Source organism: Balaenoptera physalus, assembly GCF_965194825.1.
Source record: "Balaenoptera physalus genome assembly, chromosome: 2".
NCBI classification, from domain to species: domain Eukaryota; kingdom Metazoa; phylum Chordata; class Mammalia; order Artiodactyla; family Balaenopteridae; genus Balaenoptera; species Balaenoptera physalus.
The window spans coordinates 89,085,584-89,100,838 of record NC_138883.1 but is presented as its reverse complement, the minus strand read 5'-3'; the positions used below and the strand labels follow the sequence as shown (position 1 = coordinate 89,100,838).

At 39.3% G+C, this 15,255-nt stretch overlaps 1 protein-coding gene across 2 annotated transcripts in view; it reads left to right on the top strand.

Annotated features, from left to right (window-relative positions):
• The window catches only part of GLDN (gliomedin), a 67,117-nt gene that overhangs the window by 15,738 nt on the left and 36,124 nt on the right, over positions 1-15,255 (top strand). For both annotated transcript variants that reach the window (XM_082450117.1, XM_082450116.1), the window contains exon 2: positions 14,686-14,737. In XM_082450117.1, the coding sequence (XP_082306243.1) occupies positions 14,686-14,737 (52 nt within the window). The remainder of the gene's footprint in view (positions 1-14,685; positions 14,738-15,255) is intronic.

The window sequence follows — 15,255 nt, the reverse complement described above, 5'->3', positions numbered from 1 at the left end:
CCACAACCAGGCTGCACAACCATTCATGGGGCCAGCTCCACCCACCAATGTACCGCAGGAGTAGCTACAACCTGGACATAACAGGAGGGTACATGCAGCCCACATAGGGGACACCCCTGATTACTGGCACTGGTGGCCAGGTGGGATTGCACTTCTGAGCCTCACAGGACATCTCCTACATAAGGCCACTTCTTCAAGACTGGGAAAGGTAGCTGATTTACCTAATACATAGAAACAAACACAGAAAATTAGGCAAAATGAGGAGACAGAGGAATACGTTCCAATTAAAAGAACAAGGCAAAACCTCAAAATAGGAACTAAGTGAAATGGAGATAAGCAATATACCTGATAAAGTGTTCATAATAATGATCATAAAGATGCTCACTGAACTCAGGAGAAGAATGGACAAACGCAGTGAGAATTTCACAAAAAGATAGAATATATAAGAAAATACCAAACAGAAGTTGTAAATGAATTGAAAAAAATCCACTAGAGGGGTTCAACAGCAGATTGGATGAGGTAGAAGAAGAAATCAGTGAACTGGAAGACAAAGCAATGGAACTCACCCAAACAGAGCAGCAAAATGAAAAAAAATAATTTAAAAAAATGAAGAATACCCTAAGGGAACTTTGGGACAACATCAAGTGGGATGACATTTGCATTATAGGGGTTCCAAAAGGAGAAGAGAGAGAGAGAAAAGGCCAGAATAATTATTTGAAGAAATTGTGGCTGAAAACTTTCCTAATCTGGGGAAGGAAACAGACATTCAAGACCAGGGAGCCTAGAGTTCCAAATAAGATGAACCCAAAGATACACACACTAAGATACATTATGATTAAAATGGTAAAAGTTAAGGATAAAGAGAGAATCTTAAGATCAGCAAGGGAAAAACAACTTGTTACATACAAGAAAAACCCCATATGACTATCAGCAAATTTTTCAGCAGAAACCTTATGGGCCAGAAGGGAGTGGCATAACATATTCAAAGTGTTGAAAGGAAAAAGCTTCCAATCAAGAATTCTCTACCAAGCAAGGCGATTATTCAGAACTGAAGGAAAAATTGAGTTTCCCAGTTAAGCAAAAGCTAAAGACATTCACCACCACTAAACTGGCTCTAATAAGAAATATTAAAGGGACTTCTTTAAGTTGAAAAAAATGGCACTAATTAATTATATGAAAACGTATGAAAGTAAAAGATTTCACTGGAAAAAGTAAATATTATATAAAGCTGGTGGATAATCACCTATAAAGCAACCAGGAATGTTAAAAAAACAAAAGTAGTAAAATTAACTACAATTAAAATAATTAGTTAAGGGCTACATAAAATTAAAAGATTTAAAATGTTTCATCACAAGTATGAAATGTGGAGGGGTGTAAAAGTATAAAGTTTTGGAATGTGTTCACATTTAAGTTGCTACCAACTTGAAACAGACTGCTATTTACATAGGATGTTATATGTGAACCTCATGGTAACCACAGGGAAAAAACTTATAGTAAATACCCAAAAGAAAATGAGAAATGAATTGAAACATACCGCTAAAGAAAACCACCAAAACACAAAGATAGAGAGAAAGAGAAGAAGAAAGGAACAAATAGGAACCACAAAAACAGCCAGAAAACAATTAACAAAATGGCAATAAGTACATACCTATCAATAATTACTTTAAATGTAGATGGAATAAAATTTCCAGTCAAAAGACAAAGTAGCTGAATGGATTGAAACAAACAAACAAACAAGACTCATCTATATACTGCCTACAAGAGACTCACTTCAGAAGTAAGTACACACACACACTACTATATTTAAAAAGGGTAACCAGGGGCTTCCCTGGTGGCGCAGTGGTTGAGAGTCTGCCTGCCAGTGCAGGGGACACGGGTTCGAGCCCTGGTCTGGGAGGATCCCACATGCTGCGGAGCAACTAGGCCCATGAGCCACAACTACTGAGCCTGCGCATCTGGAGCCTGTGCTCCACAGCAGGAGAGGCCGCGACGGTGAGAGGCCCACGCACCGCGATGAAGAGTGGCCCCCGCTTGCCACAACTGGAGAAAGCCCTCGCACAGGAAAAAAAAATGAAGACCCAACACAGCCAAAAATAAATTAATTAATTAATTTAAAAAAAAAAAGGATAACCAACAAGGACCTACTGTATAGCACAGGGAGCTCTGCTCAATGTTATGTGGCAGCCTGGATGGGAGGGGAGTCTGGGGGAGAATGGATACGTGTATATGTATGGCTGAGTTGCTTTGCTGTGCATCTGAAACTATCACAACATTGTTAATTGGCTACACTCCAGTATAAAATAAAAAGTTAAAAAAAAGTACAACAAAAAAATAATAAGAAGAGGTAAGGTTTTTGCAAAAAAAAAAAAAGAAGAAGTAAGTACACACACAGACTAAAGGTGAAGAATGGAAAAAATATTCTGTGTAAATGGAAAAGAAAAGAAAGCTGGAGTAGATATACTCACATCAGACAAAATAGGCTTTAAACAAAGACTGTAATAAAAGACAAAGAAGGGCATTAGATAATGATAAAAGGGTCAATCCAGTAAGAAGATGTAACATTTATAAATGTATATGCACCCAACAGAGGAGCACCAAGATATATAAAGCAAATAGTAATGGACTTAAAGGGAGAAATTAAAAGCAATATAATAATAGTAGGGAACTGTAACACCCTATTTACATCAATGGATAAACCATACAGACAGAAAATCAATAAGGAAACAGCAGACTTAAATGACACATTAGACCAGATGTATTTTATTTTATTTTTTTTAACATCTTTATTGGAGTATAATTGCTTCACAGTGTTGTGCTAGTTTATGCTGTACAACAAAGTGAATCAGCCACATGCACACATACATCCCCATATCTCCTCCCTCTGCGTCTCCCTCCCACCCTCCCTATCCCACCCCACTAGGTGGTCACAGAGCACCGAGCTGATCTCCTTGTGCCATGCAGCTGCCTCCCACCAGCTATCCACTTCACATTTTAGACTAGATGTATTTTAATACAATAGATGCAGAAAAAGCATTTGTCAAAATTCAACATCCATTAATGATGAAAACTCTCAACAACGTGGGTATAGAAGGAACATACCTCAGCATAATAAAGGCCATATATGACAGACCCACAACTAACATCACACTCAACAACAAAAAGCTGAAAACTTTTCCCTAAGATCAGAAACAAGACAAGGATGCCCACTCTAACCACTGTTGCTCAACATAGTATTGGAAGTTCTAGCCACAGCAATTTGGCAAGAAAAATTAATAAAAAGTATACAAATAGGAAAGGAAGAAGTAAAAGCTGTCACTATTTTCAGATGACATGATAATATACATAGAAAACCCTAGACTCTATCAAAAAATTGTTGGAACTAATAAATGAATTCAGAACAGTAGCAGGATACAAAATCAATATATAAAAATCTGTGGCGGGAATTCCCTGGCAGTCCAGTGGTTAGGATTCTGCGCTTCCACTGCAGGAGGCCCAGGTTTGGTCCCTGGTTAGGGAACTAAGATCCCTCAGAGCTGCTTGGTGTGGCCAAAAAAAAAAAAAATCTGTGACATATCTATACACTAAGAACAAACTATCAGAAAGAGAAATTAAGAAAACAAACCCATTAGCAATGCAAACCCAAATCAAAAAGAATAAAATACCTAGGAATAAAATTAACTAAGGAGGGGCTTCCCTGGTGGTGCAGTGGTTTAGAATCTGCCTGCCAATGCAGGGGACATGGGTTCGAGCCCTGGTCCGGGAAGATCCTACATGCCATGGAGCAACTAAGCCCATGTGCCACAACTACTGAGCCTGCGCTCTAGAGCCCATGAGCCACAACTACTGAAGCCTGTGCACTTAGAGCTCGTGCTCCTCAACAAGAGAAGCCACCGCAATGAGAAGCCCGTGCACCACAACAAAGAGTAGCCCCCGCCTGCCACAACTAGAGAAAGCCTGCACGCAGCAACAAAGACCCAATGCAGCCAAAAATAAATATAAATAAATAAATTTATAAAAAAAAAATTAACCAAGGAGGTAAAAGACCTATATGTTGAAAACTACAAGACATTAATGAAAGAAATTGAAGGAGACATAAATAAGTGGAAAGATATTCTGTGCTCATGGATTGCAATAATTAATATTGTTAAAGTGTCCAAACTACCCAAAGCAAGCTACAGATTCAACACAATCACTATCAAAATGTCAATGACAAATTTCACAGAACTTAAATAATTCTAAAATTTGTACAGAACTACAAAAGACCCTGAATAGCCAAAATAATCTTGATAAAGAAGAACAAAGCTGGGGAAGTATCACATTCCCTGATTTCAAACTATACTATACTATACTATACTATACTATACTATACTATACTATACTATATTATACTATACTATACTATACTATACTGATACTGACACAAAAACAGACACATAGATCAGTGGAACAGAATTAAGAACTAAGAAATTAACCTACACATATATGGACAATTAATATATGACAAAGGAGCAGCAGAGAACATACAATGGAGAAAGACAATCTCTTCAGTAAATATTGTTGTGAAAACTGGACAGCCATATGCCAAGAAAAAAAAAAGAAAAGAAAGGAAGAAAGAAACTAGACCACTGTCTTACACCATACACAAAAATTAACTCAAAATAGATTAAAGACTTGAAAGAAAGACCTGAAACCATAACGATTACTAGAAGAAAACATAGGCAGTAACCTGATTGACATCAGTCTTAGCTATGTTTTTGTGGATCTTACTCCAAAGGCAAGGGAAACAAAAGCAAAAATAAACAAATGGGACCAAATCAAAGTAAAAAGCTTCTGCACAGCAAAGGAAACCATCAACAAAACGAAGAACAATCTACTGAATGGTAGAAGTTATTTGCAAATCATATATCCGATAAGGGGTTATTATCCAAAATATATTTAAAAACTCCTACATCAACAACAACAAAAAACCTGATTCAAGAAATGGACAGAGGATCTGAATAGACATTTTTCCAAAGAAGATATAGAGATGGCCAACAGGCACATGAAAAAAATGTTCAACATCACTAGTTATCAGGGAAATACAAATCAAAACCACAATGAGATATCACCTCACACTTGTTAGAATGGCTATTATTGAAAATACAGGGAATAACAAATATTGTGGAGAATGTGGAGAAAAGGGAACCCTTATGCACTATTAGTGGTACTGTAAATTGGTGCAGCCATTATGGAAATTAGTAGGGAGATTCCTCAAAAAATTAAAAATGTAACTACCATGTGACCCAGCTATTCCACTTCTGGGTATTTACCCGAAGAACACAAAAACACTAATTTGAAAAGATATATGCACCCCTTTGTTCATTGCAGCATTATTTACAATAGCCAAGATATGGAAACAACCTAAGTGCCCATCGATGAACGAATGGATAAAGAAGATGGAATGGAATACTATTCAGCCATAAAAAATAATGAAGTCTTGCCATTTGTGACAACATAGATAGACATTGAGAGTATTATGCTAATTGAAATTAGATGGAGAAAGCCAAATACCATATGATTGCACTCAAGTGTGAAATCTTAAACAAAAAACCCAAGAAACAAAATAAAACAAACTAATAGATACAGAGAAGAGATTAGTGATTACCAGAGGGGAAGGAGGTTGGAGGGTTGGGTGAAAGTAGTCAACTGTATGTTGATGGATGGTAGCTAGACTTAGGGTAGTCTACTCTACTGTATACAGATGTTGAACTATAATACTGTACACCTGAAACACAATTTTTTAAAAGGAAGAATTGAGTTGAATTGTAGGACACTAAGTAAATAAATAAATAAGTGGGACCCAACCCTGGGACAGGTTGAATCCCTAACATCAGGGAGGGGGCTGCAGGTGTTTGATTACAGTGAGGATGAATTTTTTTTTCATATGTTTATTGGTGATTTGAAATCATTGTGTGAGATTTTTTCATGTTTTAACTCATTTTTTAATTTGTTTTAAAAAGTTTTTCCTTACTAATTTACAAATACCTTTTATATAGAAAAATTATTTGCTTTTTGTGTATTACACATGTTGCAATATTTTTCCCTTAGTAATGATTATAACATTTATTGAGAACGTAAAACTTGCCAGGCACTATGCTAAGAGCTTTAGGTATGTGTGTCAAAAAAGTCCTTATCCTAGTAACAACCTTATGAGGTAGTTGCTATTCTTATCATTATTATGATTATTCCCATTTTACAGACAGGTCACTGAGGCTTAGAGAGCATCCTGTTCAATGACACAGAGCCAGTGAGTGAAGGAATTGGCACTCAGATCAGACTTAGCTGTATCTGACTCCCAAAACTCATGTTCTTTACACCACACTGTTCAGCCCTGGGTGTTATCTTTTAATTCTGTTTGCTGGGGGTTTTTTTGGTGGGGAGTATTTAAAATTTTCCATTTTCATGTAGTCAGATCTATGAAGTCCTTCATTTATGGGTTCTTCTTTTGCTTTTGTGCTTAAAATATTCTTTCCTACCTCAAGGTCTCAAGATCAAATAGTTACCTATATTTTCTCATAGTTACATATAATTTCACTTGAAAGCTATTCCATTACATTTGCATGTGTTTAAAATACAGAGATAGAAAGAGCTTTTCCCCTTTAAGAAACACCTGGCCAGAATAAATTGTAAAATTGCTGGGCTTGAAAATAGGCAATTCAATACAAAACAACTTCTTAAAGTTGGATTTGAACTTAGTAACTTGATTTTTAGCTGCTACTTTTTCTTTTTTTTATGACCGGGGGAGAACTGTGTCAGGATGAGATGCAGTATAAGTAGATAAAACATCATGTTGTCTCCATGTTTGAGTCTATCTCCGACCTGGAGGAAGAAAGGTGTGAGCACAGGAGATAGTGGGAGAAGGCGTTCTGAGCCTCCTCTGAGAGTGGCCCATCACTCCTGGTTCTGGAGCCAGGTCAGCATGTCAGCGTGAGGAGTCCAGGCTGTCAGCAGCTCCCAACTAAGCAGGCGACAGGAGGAAATGCAAAAGGACAGGCCATTCCTGAGAGGCAGCTGCTTGAACTGCAGACAGGACAAGGCTGAGAACTGGGGCTTGCTGGCACCTGAGGGGCTCCTGGTGGGAGAAGGGAATGGTTTAGGAAGAGAGTCATAATACCAATCGAGGCTTATATTTAGTGGGTTAGGGCACTTATCAATTTATATCTGGCTATTTCTATAAATCCTACTCTGTTTTACATTTAGAAACTAGTAATCAGGCTTTGATTAAAATAGTATGAATTGACGATATTTTAAAAAGCAGGATCAGCTGATTTACATTCAAATCGTGAGACAATCATGTTTATGTAACACTAGTACGAACACCAAAAAGTTGTTTTTATAAGGACTCCTTTGTTTACTCCTCACAGCCACTCCCTGGGGTAAGTATTGCCATGAGTCCTGTTTTGTCAAGGGGCTGGGGAGCTAGTAGGGGATCCTGCTCAGTCAACAAGAAACAAGTCACTCATCTCCCCCATCAGGTCAGACCTAAAGAAGGCCTCCAAGCACACCTGGGGAAGGAATTGCTCCTTCAGGGACTTCTGTCATGCATTTTTAGGTGTCCACAGGGTTCATAAATGTCACAGGGCTGTTCCCCACCCCGCGCCCCCCCCCGGCCCTGATCCCAGCTGAAAGTAATTTTGCCGGAGACATTGGGTGAGGGCGTTTGCTGGAACTGCCCCTTCCAACTGGGATTGCTGAGGAGGCCTGGGCCCAGCCTGAGCTGCTTCAACTTCTGTGACTCCCCAGCCTTTGTGTGCAAGAAGGCTGGCCAAGGCTGTGGGTGGACTCTAAACCAATACATGTTAACTATTTGTTCAGCATTTTATTAGAGAATCCAGGCAATTACTGAGGCAGGGTGAGAAAGAGGGCGATGGGAGGCCGCACCGTCACTAGCAATTCAGTTCAGCCCTTGTAAGCTACTCAGGAAAATAAATGCCTTAGGGACAAGTAGTCTGAGACCCCTGCCCCTTGGAGGGCAGGCTGGTCTTCACCTCCATTCTGATCTACTTAGCAAAACAGGAAGAGCTGGGGAATACCATGTTTTCCCTATGGCATTGCATTTTCATTGATGTTTGAGACTCCTTTTCATTCAGCACCCCAGTCTCTACCTGGCCAACTCAGCCCTAACCAGGTATTTCTACTCAAGACAGCATGAAATGTTTCTGTTATTTTCTGTTAGCCATGTATCAGGGACCCTATAGGATAACCCTAGCATCTCCAGGCTCCTATTTTCGAGGGATTAGTGGAGTTTTTGCCAAAATAAGGTTATCTTAAGCAAACAGGCACAAAGAGAAACAGGTAACCACATGCTAGATGTTCGGTTCCCATATACTGCTGGTCAAAAAAGGACTGATATCATTGGTTGAAGAGCACATTCCCCTCCCAATTGATAGAGTAGTCAATAATGAAGTATTTATTGAATATCTACTATGTGCTCAATGCCATTCTAATGCTGGCAAAGGGACCAGATGAGTGAATGCGGTGCACAGGAAGAGTACGTAGTACAGTCCCTACCAATAGGAGCCTATCTGGTTGAGGAGCCCGAAAAACATGACGGAGCGTGCCAACAAGCAGCCACGTGGTGATGCTGCTGGGCTGTAAAGGGGGCAGTTAGTGGGAATGGAGGTCTTTGGGGAAGACTCATTAGGATTTAGCTGGGCTCCGAGGATACCAGTTTCAACTGACAAGAGCACTCGGCCCCAGGCCATTAGTGTGGGATGGCCACGGTTTGTTCACTTGCGACAAATGCCCAGACCTTTGGCTGATCTTCCTGTGGGGCTGCAGGAAGAAGGTCGTGCCTCAGTATTTCACCCCGTACATAGCAAACCCCACCTTCCTGTTGTGGTTTGCAGATTGTCATCACCATGTCTTGGTCCCAGTGTGAATTCCTGCCTTTCAGAGGGATGAGTCCAGGGTAGCTCACCGCAGCTTCAGACCCCATGAGGGATTCCGCCAATACCTGTGGTCTAACCCTCCAGCAGCTGGGCCACCACATTCATAGCTCAATGTTTTCTAAAGGATCATGTGCATACACAAAATAACAGCAATTTGCATAATTAAGGAGCACCATAAAGGGTATTCAGTTGTCTAAGAAAATGGAATTTAAGTTACAAAATAGGTCAGATCTGAAAGGTGACTTGGAGTTTAAACATTGTTCCCCCCAGCAAACCAGAACCTGTACTTGGGGAACTTCAGAGAAGCCGTGACAGGACACATTATTTTAGCAATACATAAACTGATGATGACAGGCAGGTTTGCTCCCTTACTTTTTCGTGAATCAGTCCTGAGAGTAAAGGGTGAGAGGAAGGGAGTTCAAGAGGGAGGCCAGCCAACCACCTGAGGTTTTGTGTTCTGATGAGCAGTGGTAGCACACGGCATTTAGCTCTATTCATTCTGATGAGAAACACTTTTGATTAAACCTTTCTCTTTTGCACAGAAGAGATTTCTTGAAGTTGATGCATAATCAACTGGTAAAAATCTAATATCTTGTTCACATTCAAAGTAGACTAAAGCAAAAATTTGCATTTCCTGTTGAATTTCAGACAATTCCTTTTGCAAAGGCTAAATGGTATGAGAAAGTAGATGCGGGAGAAAAACAGGACTCTATTCTGGAACCAGCTAGGGGAGGCTGGGCCAGCTACTTCACTTGCTTTCTTTGGACCTCAGCTTTCTTATCCCTCCTCCCCTGACTCTAGGTCTCCAGGTGTCCCTCCCCACTTCCTCCCCTGATTCCTCCTGGGAGCAGAGTTTGAAATCATCTGTCTAGTCCAACCCTCTCATTTTACAGATAAGTTAACCCAGAGTAGCTTCATTCTATTTGTTTTTTTATTTGGAGGGTTGGCAATTTATGTGGGCAAAAGAAAAATCGTATGACTAATGAACAATTTGAAAGTCACTAGACAGCTGTTCTAGCTCATTCTACATTCATTTGTCTAGAAGCAACAGAGATCTGTCCAAGTTATTCCAAGTGATGGGGGTTATTGTGAAGGCATGATATTTGGATTCCCAGGGAAAGCTGGGTCATTAGACCCATCTTTTGGGTTCATGTAATGCTTGCATGCTCTCTTCTCTCTCTCTGAATTATTAAAAGCATAGCAAAGTAAAATTCACCCATAATCCCAACATATCTTTTAAAACAATATAAACTAAGAAATGAAAAGACCCCTTTTATCTCCTAGTCTCAGTCTCCAGGAGAAAAAAAATCTGTTAATGGTTTGGTTCATGAGCCTTCCAACTTTTCTCTGCACTTATCCAGACATATCTAAATATTCTTTTTCAACCAAAAGGTTGTATTGTGTTATATGGCTTGGGCTGCACCTTGCTTTTATCACTTAACAGTATGCCAAGACCATCTTTCCAGATTAGTACATATAGACCTACTTCATTCTTTCTCATCTGTTTAACAAGTGCCTTACTGATGAACATTTAGATTTTTTGCATGCCTTTGCCATCACAATGTTGCAATAAGCATTCTTGCCCAGATATCCTTCTATAAGCTTCCTGCAAGTGAGATTCCCAGTTCATAGCATTTTCTTTCTCATAGAGACTGCCAAATTAGTCCCATCTATTTTTAGTTTGAATTAGAGCCAGCTCAAGCCATCTGATGCCAGATTAGCAAGAAGTCCATTACTTTTCTTCAGGAGCCCCTTCCTTGCCCATGAATTTCCTAAGATCCCATGAGTTCTACTAATCCAGTGAGACCAGTTCTGTATCCAGAGAGAAAACTGGAAGGTCTGGTCAGGCCACTAATGGGACCCATTTTGGCTGTCTTTTCTCCCATTGCTGCCATATGTTGTCAAAGCTGAAAACAAGTCCCCATGCATTGTAAGGCATGGCAAAGACCAGTGATGATGGCCAGTGTGATTGGAGCAGAGCAATGGGGGAGAGCAGGGGGAGATGGCCTCAAGAAGGGGCAGGGCCACGTCCTGGATGGCTCCTGCCTGACACCCCCAGGACAATGAGCTCTAAGGCCTCTTCCAATTTCACCATTCTCAAATCCTAAATCAAGATCTAGGAAGCCTTGTATACCAAATATGACTCCTTAATTTGACAAGCTAGATTTTGTGACTTTCAATTTTTGAATTTTCTTATTTTCATCCAAACTCTTAATCATTATTATCAGAAAAAAAAAAAAAGTTTCTGGTTTTCTTATGGCCATACCTTTTCATACCATGTTTTACCTTGATACAATCTTATATAGACCATGTTTGTTAAAAGAATATTCCCAAGTGAAGATTAACACAATTTACTGGTAAATATCTAAATGAACTTTTAGCATATAAATGAAGCCAAAAGATCAGGAAATGAAAACTCCTTCTTCATCATTTTTTATAGAAACTGTGCCAACTGCAGACCAGTGATGAGCATAAAAGAGAGAAAGGTTAATTTTCCCTATTGATGCTTCTGTTGTTTCTAACTACTCCTTCTGCTGTGATCCCCCAGGCAACAAATGAAGCATTGTGAAGCCTCTAGTGGTCCTCTCAATGGACAATTATACATTTTTTTAAGATGATAAATTTTGTAGTGCAGCTGATTGCATTAATTTATGAGCATGACTAAACACAGTGAATCGAAATTTCTTCTGGTTACGTTAAGATGCTCATCAGAGCCATAATAGAAAGTGCAGTAAACCTGGAATCAGGAAACCTGGAGCTGAGCCTGGCTTTTCCAAGAGCAAGCTGTGTGACCTTGAATAAATGACCTCACCTCACTAAGCCTCTCTGTTGCTATCTGTACAAAAGGGAGAGTTTCACGGCCCAATATACTTCAGCTCAGGGAGTGGTTGTGGCTAGGAGGGAAGGGTGTGTTTTGGGAGGGGCACCTGGGATGCTCTAAAGCCTTGCTTAGCTGAAGGTGGTGTATACATGTTTGTTTTATTATTCATCTTTAAACTGTTGGCACACCTTTCATATTTTTGTGATATGTATGATATATTTCACAATAAATTTCTAAAGCAGTCAATAAGCACCTGCTGACACACTTCACAAAAAGTAAATACCGTACAAGTTTCCCTCTGGATCTCCTAGCAAACAAAATAAACCTAGGTAGAAGACAAAACAAATTTTCCCTTCAAATCAAAACGTGTTCTTTTTACAAAGAGTTTCATTGAGAGAGAAATCAGCGAAAATTTTGAATAAAACAGAAGGGCGAATCATGCTTAGTATAGCTCCCTCTGACCCTGGCTCTCTACTGCTCCTTACTTGAGGAGGAGTTTTTAGGTTTCAGTTCTCCTTCTTAGGTTTCTCTCCAGAAATATTCTAGAAAGTCAAAGACAAAGAGAGAATCTGGAAAGCAGCAAGAGAGAAGCCTAAAGTAACATTTTCGTATGTACTACTTTTTTATATAAATGAAAGGACACTATACATACTGCTCTGTACCTTGTATTTTTTCATTTATCTTGGAGATCTTTCAATATCAGCTTTATGGATTTAAATTTACTGTTTTTCACAGTATTTCCTTATGTGAATATGCTACAATTTCTCTAACCAGACCTCACTGATAATTATTTAGGTTGTTTCTAGTTTTTGCTTTTGCCCACATTTTTGCAACAACCATCTTTGTACTTACATCTTCTCGTGCATATATGAGTGTATCTGTAGAATAAATCTCAAAGTGTAATTGATGAGTCAAAATGTAGATCCATTTAAATTTTAGTAGATATTGTCAAAATGCCCTCCAAAGAGGCAGTATCCCTTTACATTTCCATCAACACAATATGAGAGTGTTACTTTCCTGACACCCTTGTGAGAAGTGCTCTGTTATTCTTTTTATTAGCAAACCTAAGAAGTAAAAATAGTATTTCATAATTTGATGTTTTTCTTCAACTATAAGTGAAGATAAGGCACTATTTTTTTTCTTTGAACTTTCTGCCTGGGTCCAATGCCCATTTTCCTTTGTTTTTGTTTTTGTTTTTTTCCCTTTACTTATTGCTTTGTAACAGCTCTATATACAAGCCCTTTGCAATTATTTTGCTAAGTTTGTGTTTCTCCTTTGTTATTGCTTGTAGTATTTTACCTCTTGCAGAAATTTTAAATTATTAGACAGTTGAATTTATCACATTTTTCCTATATATAGCATGAGGGTTGTTTCTTTCTTAGAAAAGTCTTTCCTACTCTAATACCATTATAAATATTTTTCCCAAGGTTTCCTTCAGTATTTTCACTAGTTTGCTTTTAACTTTTAATTTTTTGATTAATGGGGCTCACTTAACTTGTTTAGTGTAAGGAGTGAAATAGCGATCCATCTTTTTTATTTTTCCCCACATGTCTATCCAGCTGTCTCAACTCCATTTCCCAACTAATAATGTTTCTTCACACAGTTTTGAAATGCCACATTATTTGGGTCTAAAAATTGCTCTATGTATAAATTTGAAATTCTTGGATGGTAAATTGATAAATTATCTAAGTCATTCCAGGCATATCCAAGGAACCATCAAAACAATAGCATAAATAGAGTTTGCTTATCATATGCCGGGCCCTGTTGTAAGAGTATTGCATGTATTCACTCATTTATCCACATAACCATGCTTTAAGTAAGGTAGGTACTGTTAACTCCACTTACAGACAAGAACACTGCAGCACAGAGAGGTTAAGTAACTTTCCCAAGGTCACACTGCTTGTGAATGGCAAAGCCATGATTAGAACACAAGCAGTTTGACTTCAGGATTCGTGCCTCTATCTGCACTCTCTGCTACCTCCACAAAACAGAAAACACTTTTGTGTGTGCTTCCTACACACCAGGCAGTGTTCTAAGAGCTTCACATATAACTTCACTTAAGCTTCACAACAATCCTAAGATGTAAGTACTACAAATAGCCCCATTTTACAGATGAGCAAACTGAGGCAGAGTGGAAATAGAGAACAGAAAGGGAGGGGGGAATGGTGTGAGCTGAGGCCAGAGAAGGAGGAATTTTGCTGTATCTTTAGAGCAGCAAGGGGTCACAAAAGTGTTTGAAGCAGGGCTGACCTGATCAGATTTGGGTTTTGTGAAGCTCATTAGCAGCAGCGTGGAAAATGGATGGGGGGAGGAGAGTAAAGTGGTGTGTGGGAACCAGGTGTCAGGATGGTACCACAATGCAGTGACCATGTATTCCAGGTGGCCATCCAGTGGCAAGTAGGCAGTGTCCACATGGCATGAGAATCACTGTAAGGGCAGTTTCCACATGCCAGACATGGAGCTGCCTAACCTTCATGACAGCTACTCATATAATCTACAATTTCAGAGGAAACCAAAGTGTCAAGGAGTTAAGTACCTCACCCGTACTCACTCAGATAGTTAAGTGTTTGCTTCTGACTGCTAAGCTCACCAGCCCTCTTTATTCAGACCCACAGACTGAGCCCTTCAGACAATGGGGGGGCCAGCCTGGATGTAGATTTGGTGATTCCTTCCCCATCCTCGGCTTTCTCAGAGTTTAGTAGAAATCAAGGAGATTCTGTTGACAATGTTGATAGATGAGCTGCAGATATAAAAAAATCTTTAGATCTTTTAAGGGTTTCTTTTCAGTTTTAGGGTAACTTTTCCTCAGACTTCTACATATTCTCCTGAAGTTATTTTGTAAAATTTATAATTGCTTTCTGCTTCTCTGAATAAAGGGCAAGTTCAGGGTCCACTGCCTACCATACCGCTATTAATGGTCCTCTCTTCCTGCAGATCCGAGTGATGGTGGACCTGTGCAACAGCACCAGGGGTATCTGCCTGACAGGTAGGCTGGCTGAGCACTGACCAATAGCAGCTTATGTGGGAAACACATATGCTGGCCAAAGGGCTGGGGCAGAATGAACACCTAGGAACTCCTTAGGTTATAAAAATATATGTTGGTTTACTTGTATACCAGATGTTTTCAATGGGCTGAAAATCAATAGTAATATAATTTTGAAAAATAATATTTTTGGTATTGCCATAGAAATACAGCCATGGAAAGTAACTAGGTCTTGGGTAATTAGAAATGTGTGGTACCCTGAACTGAGGCCATTGATGTTTTCCTTATTTCCATTAGTTTTTTAAACGGGAAAAGAAAGGGAAAAGACCTTGCTAAATAGTAGAGAGCTCTTACCAGAAGTAATTATTTCCCTATATCATACATATTGCTTGAATGGGAAGCTCTAGATGCAAACCGCTAATTAGTTAAGAAAATACTTTTTATGAAGAGTGCTTTGTGTGGTGCCTACTATGTGCTGGGTGGGACTGGAGGTTGGTCATACTCTGTCCCACTCCACTCAA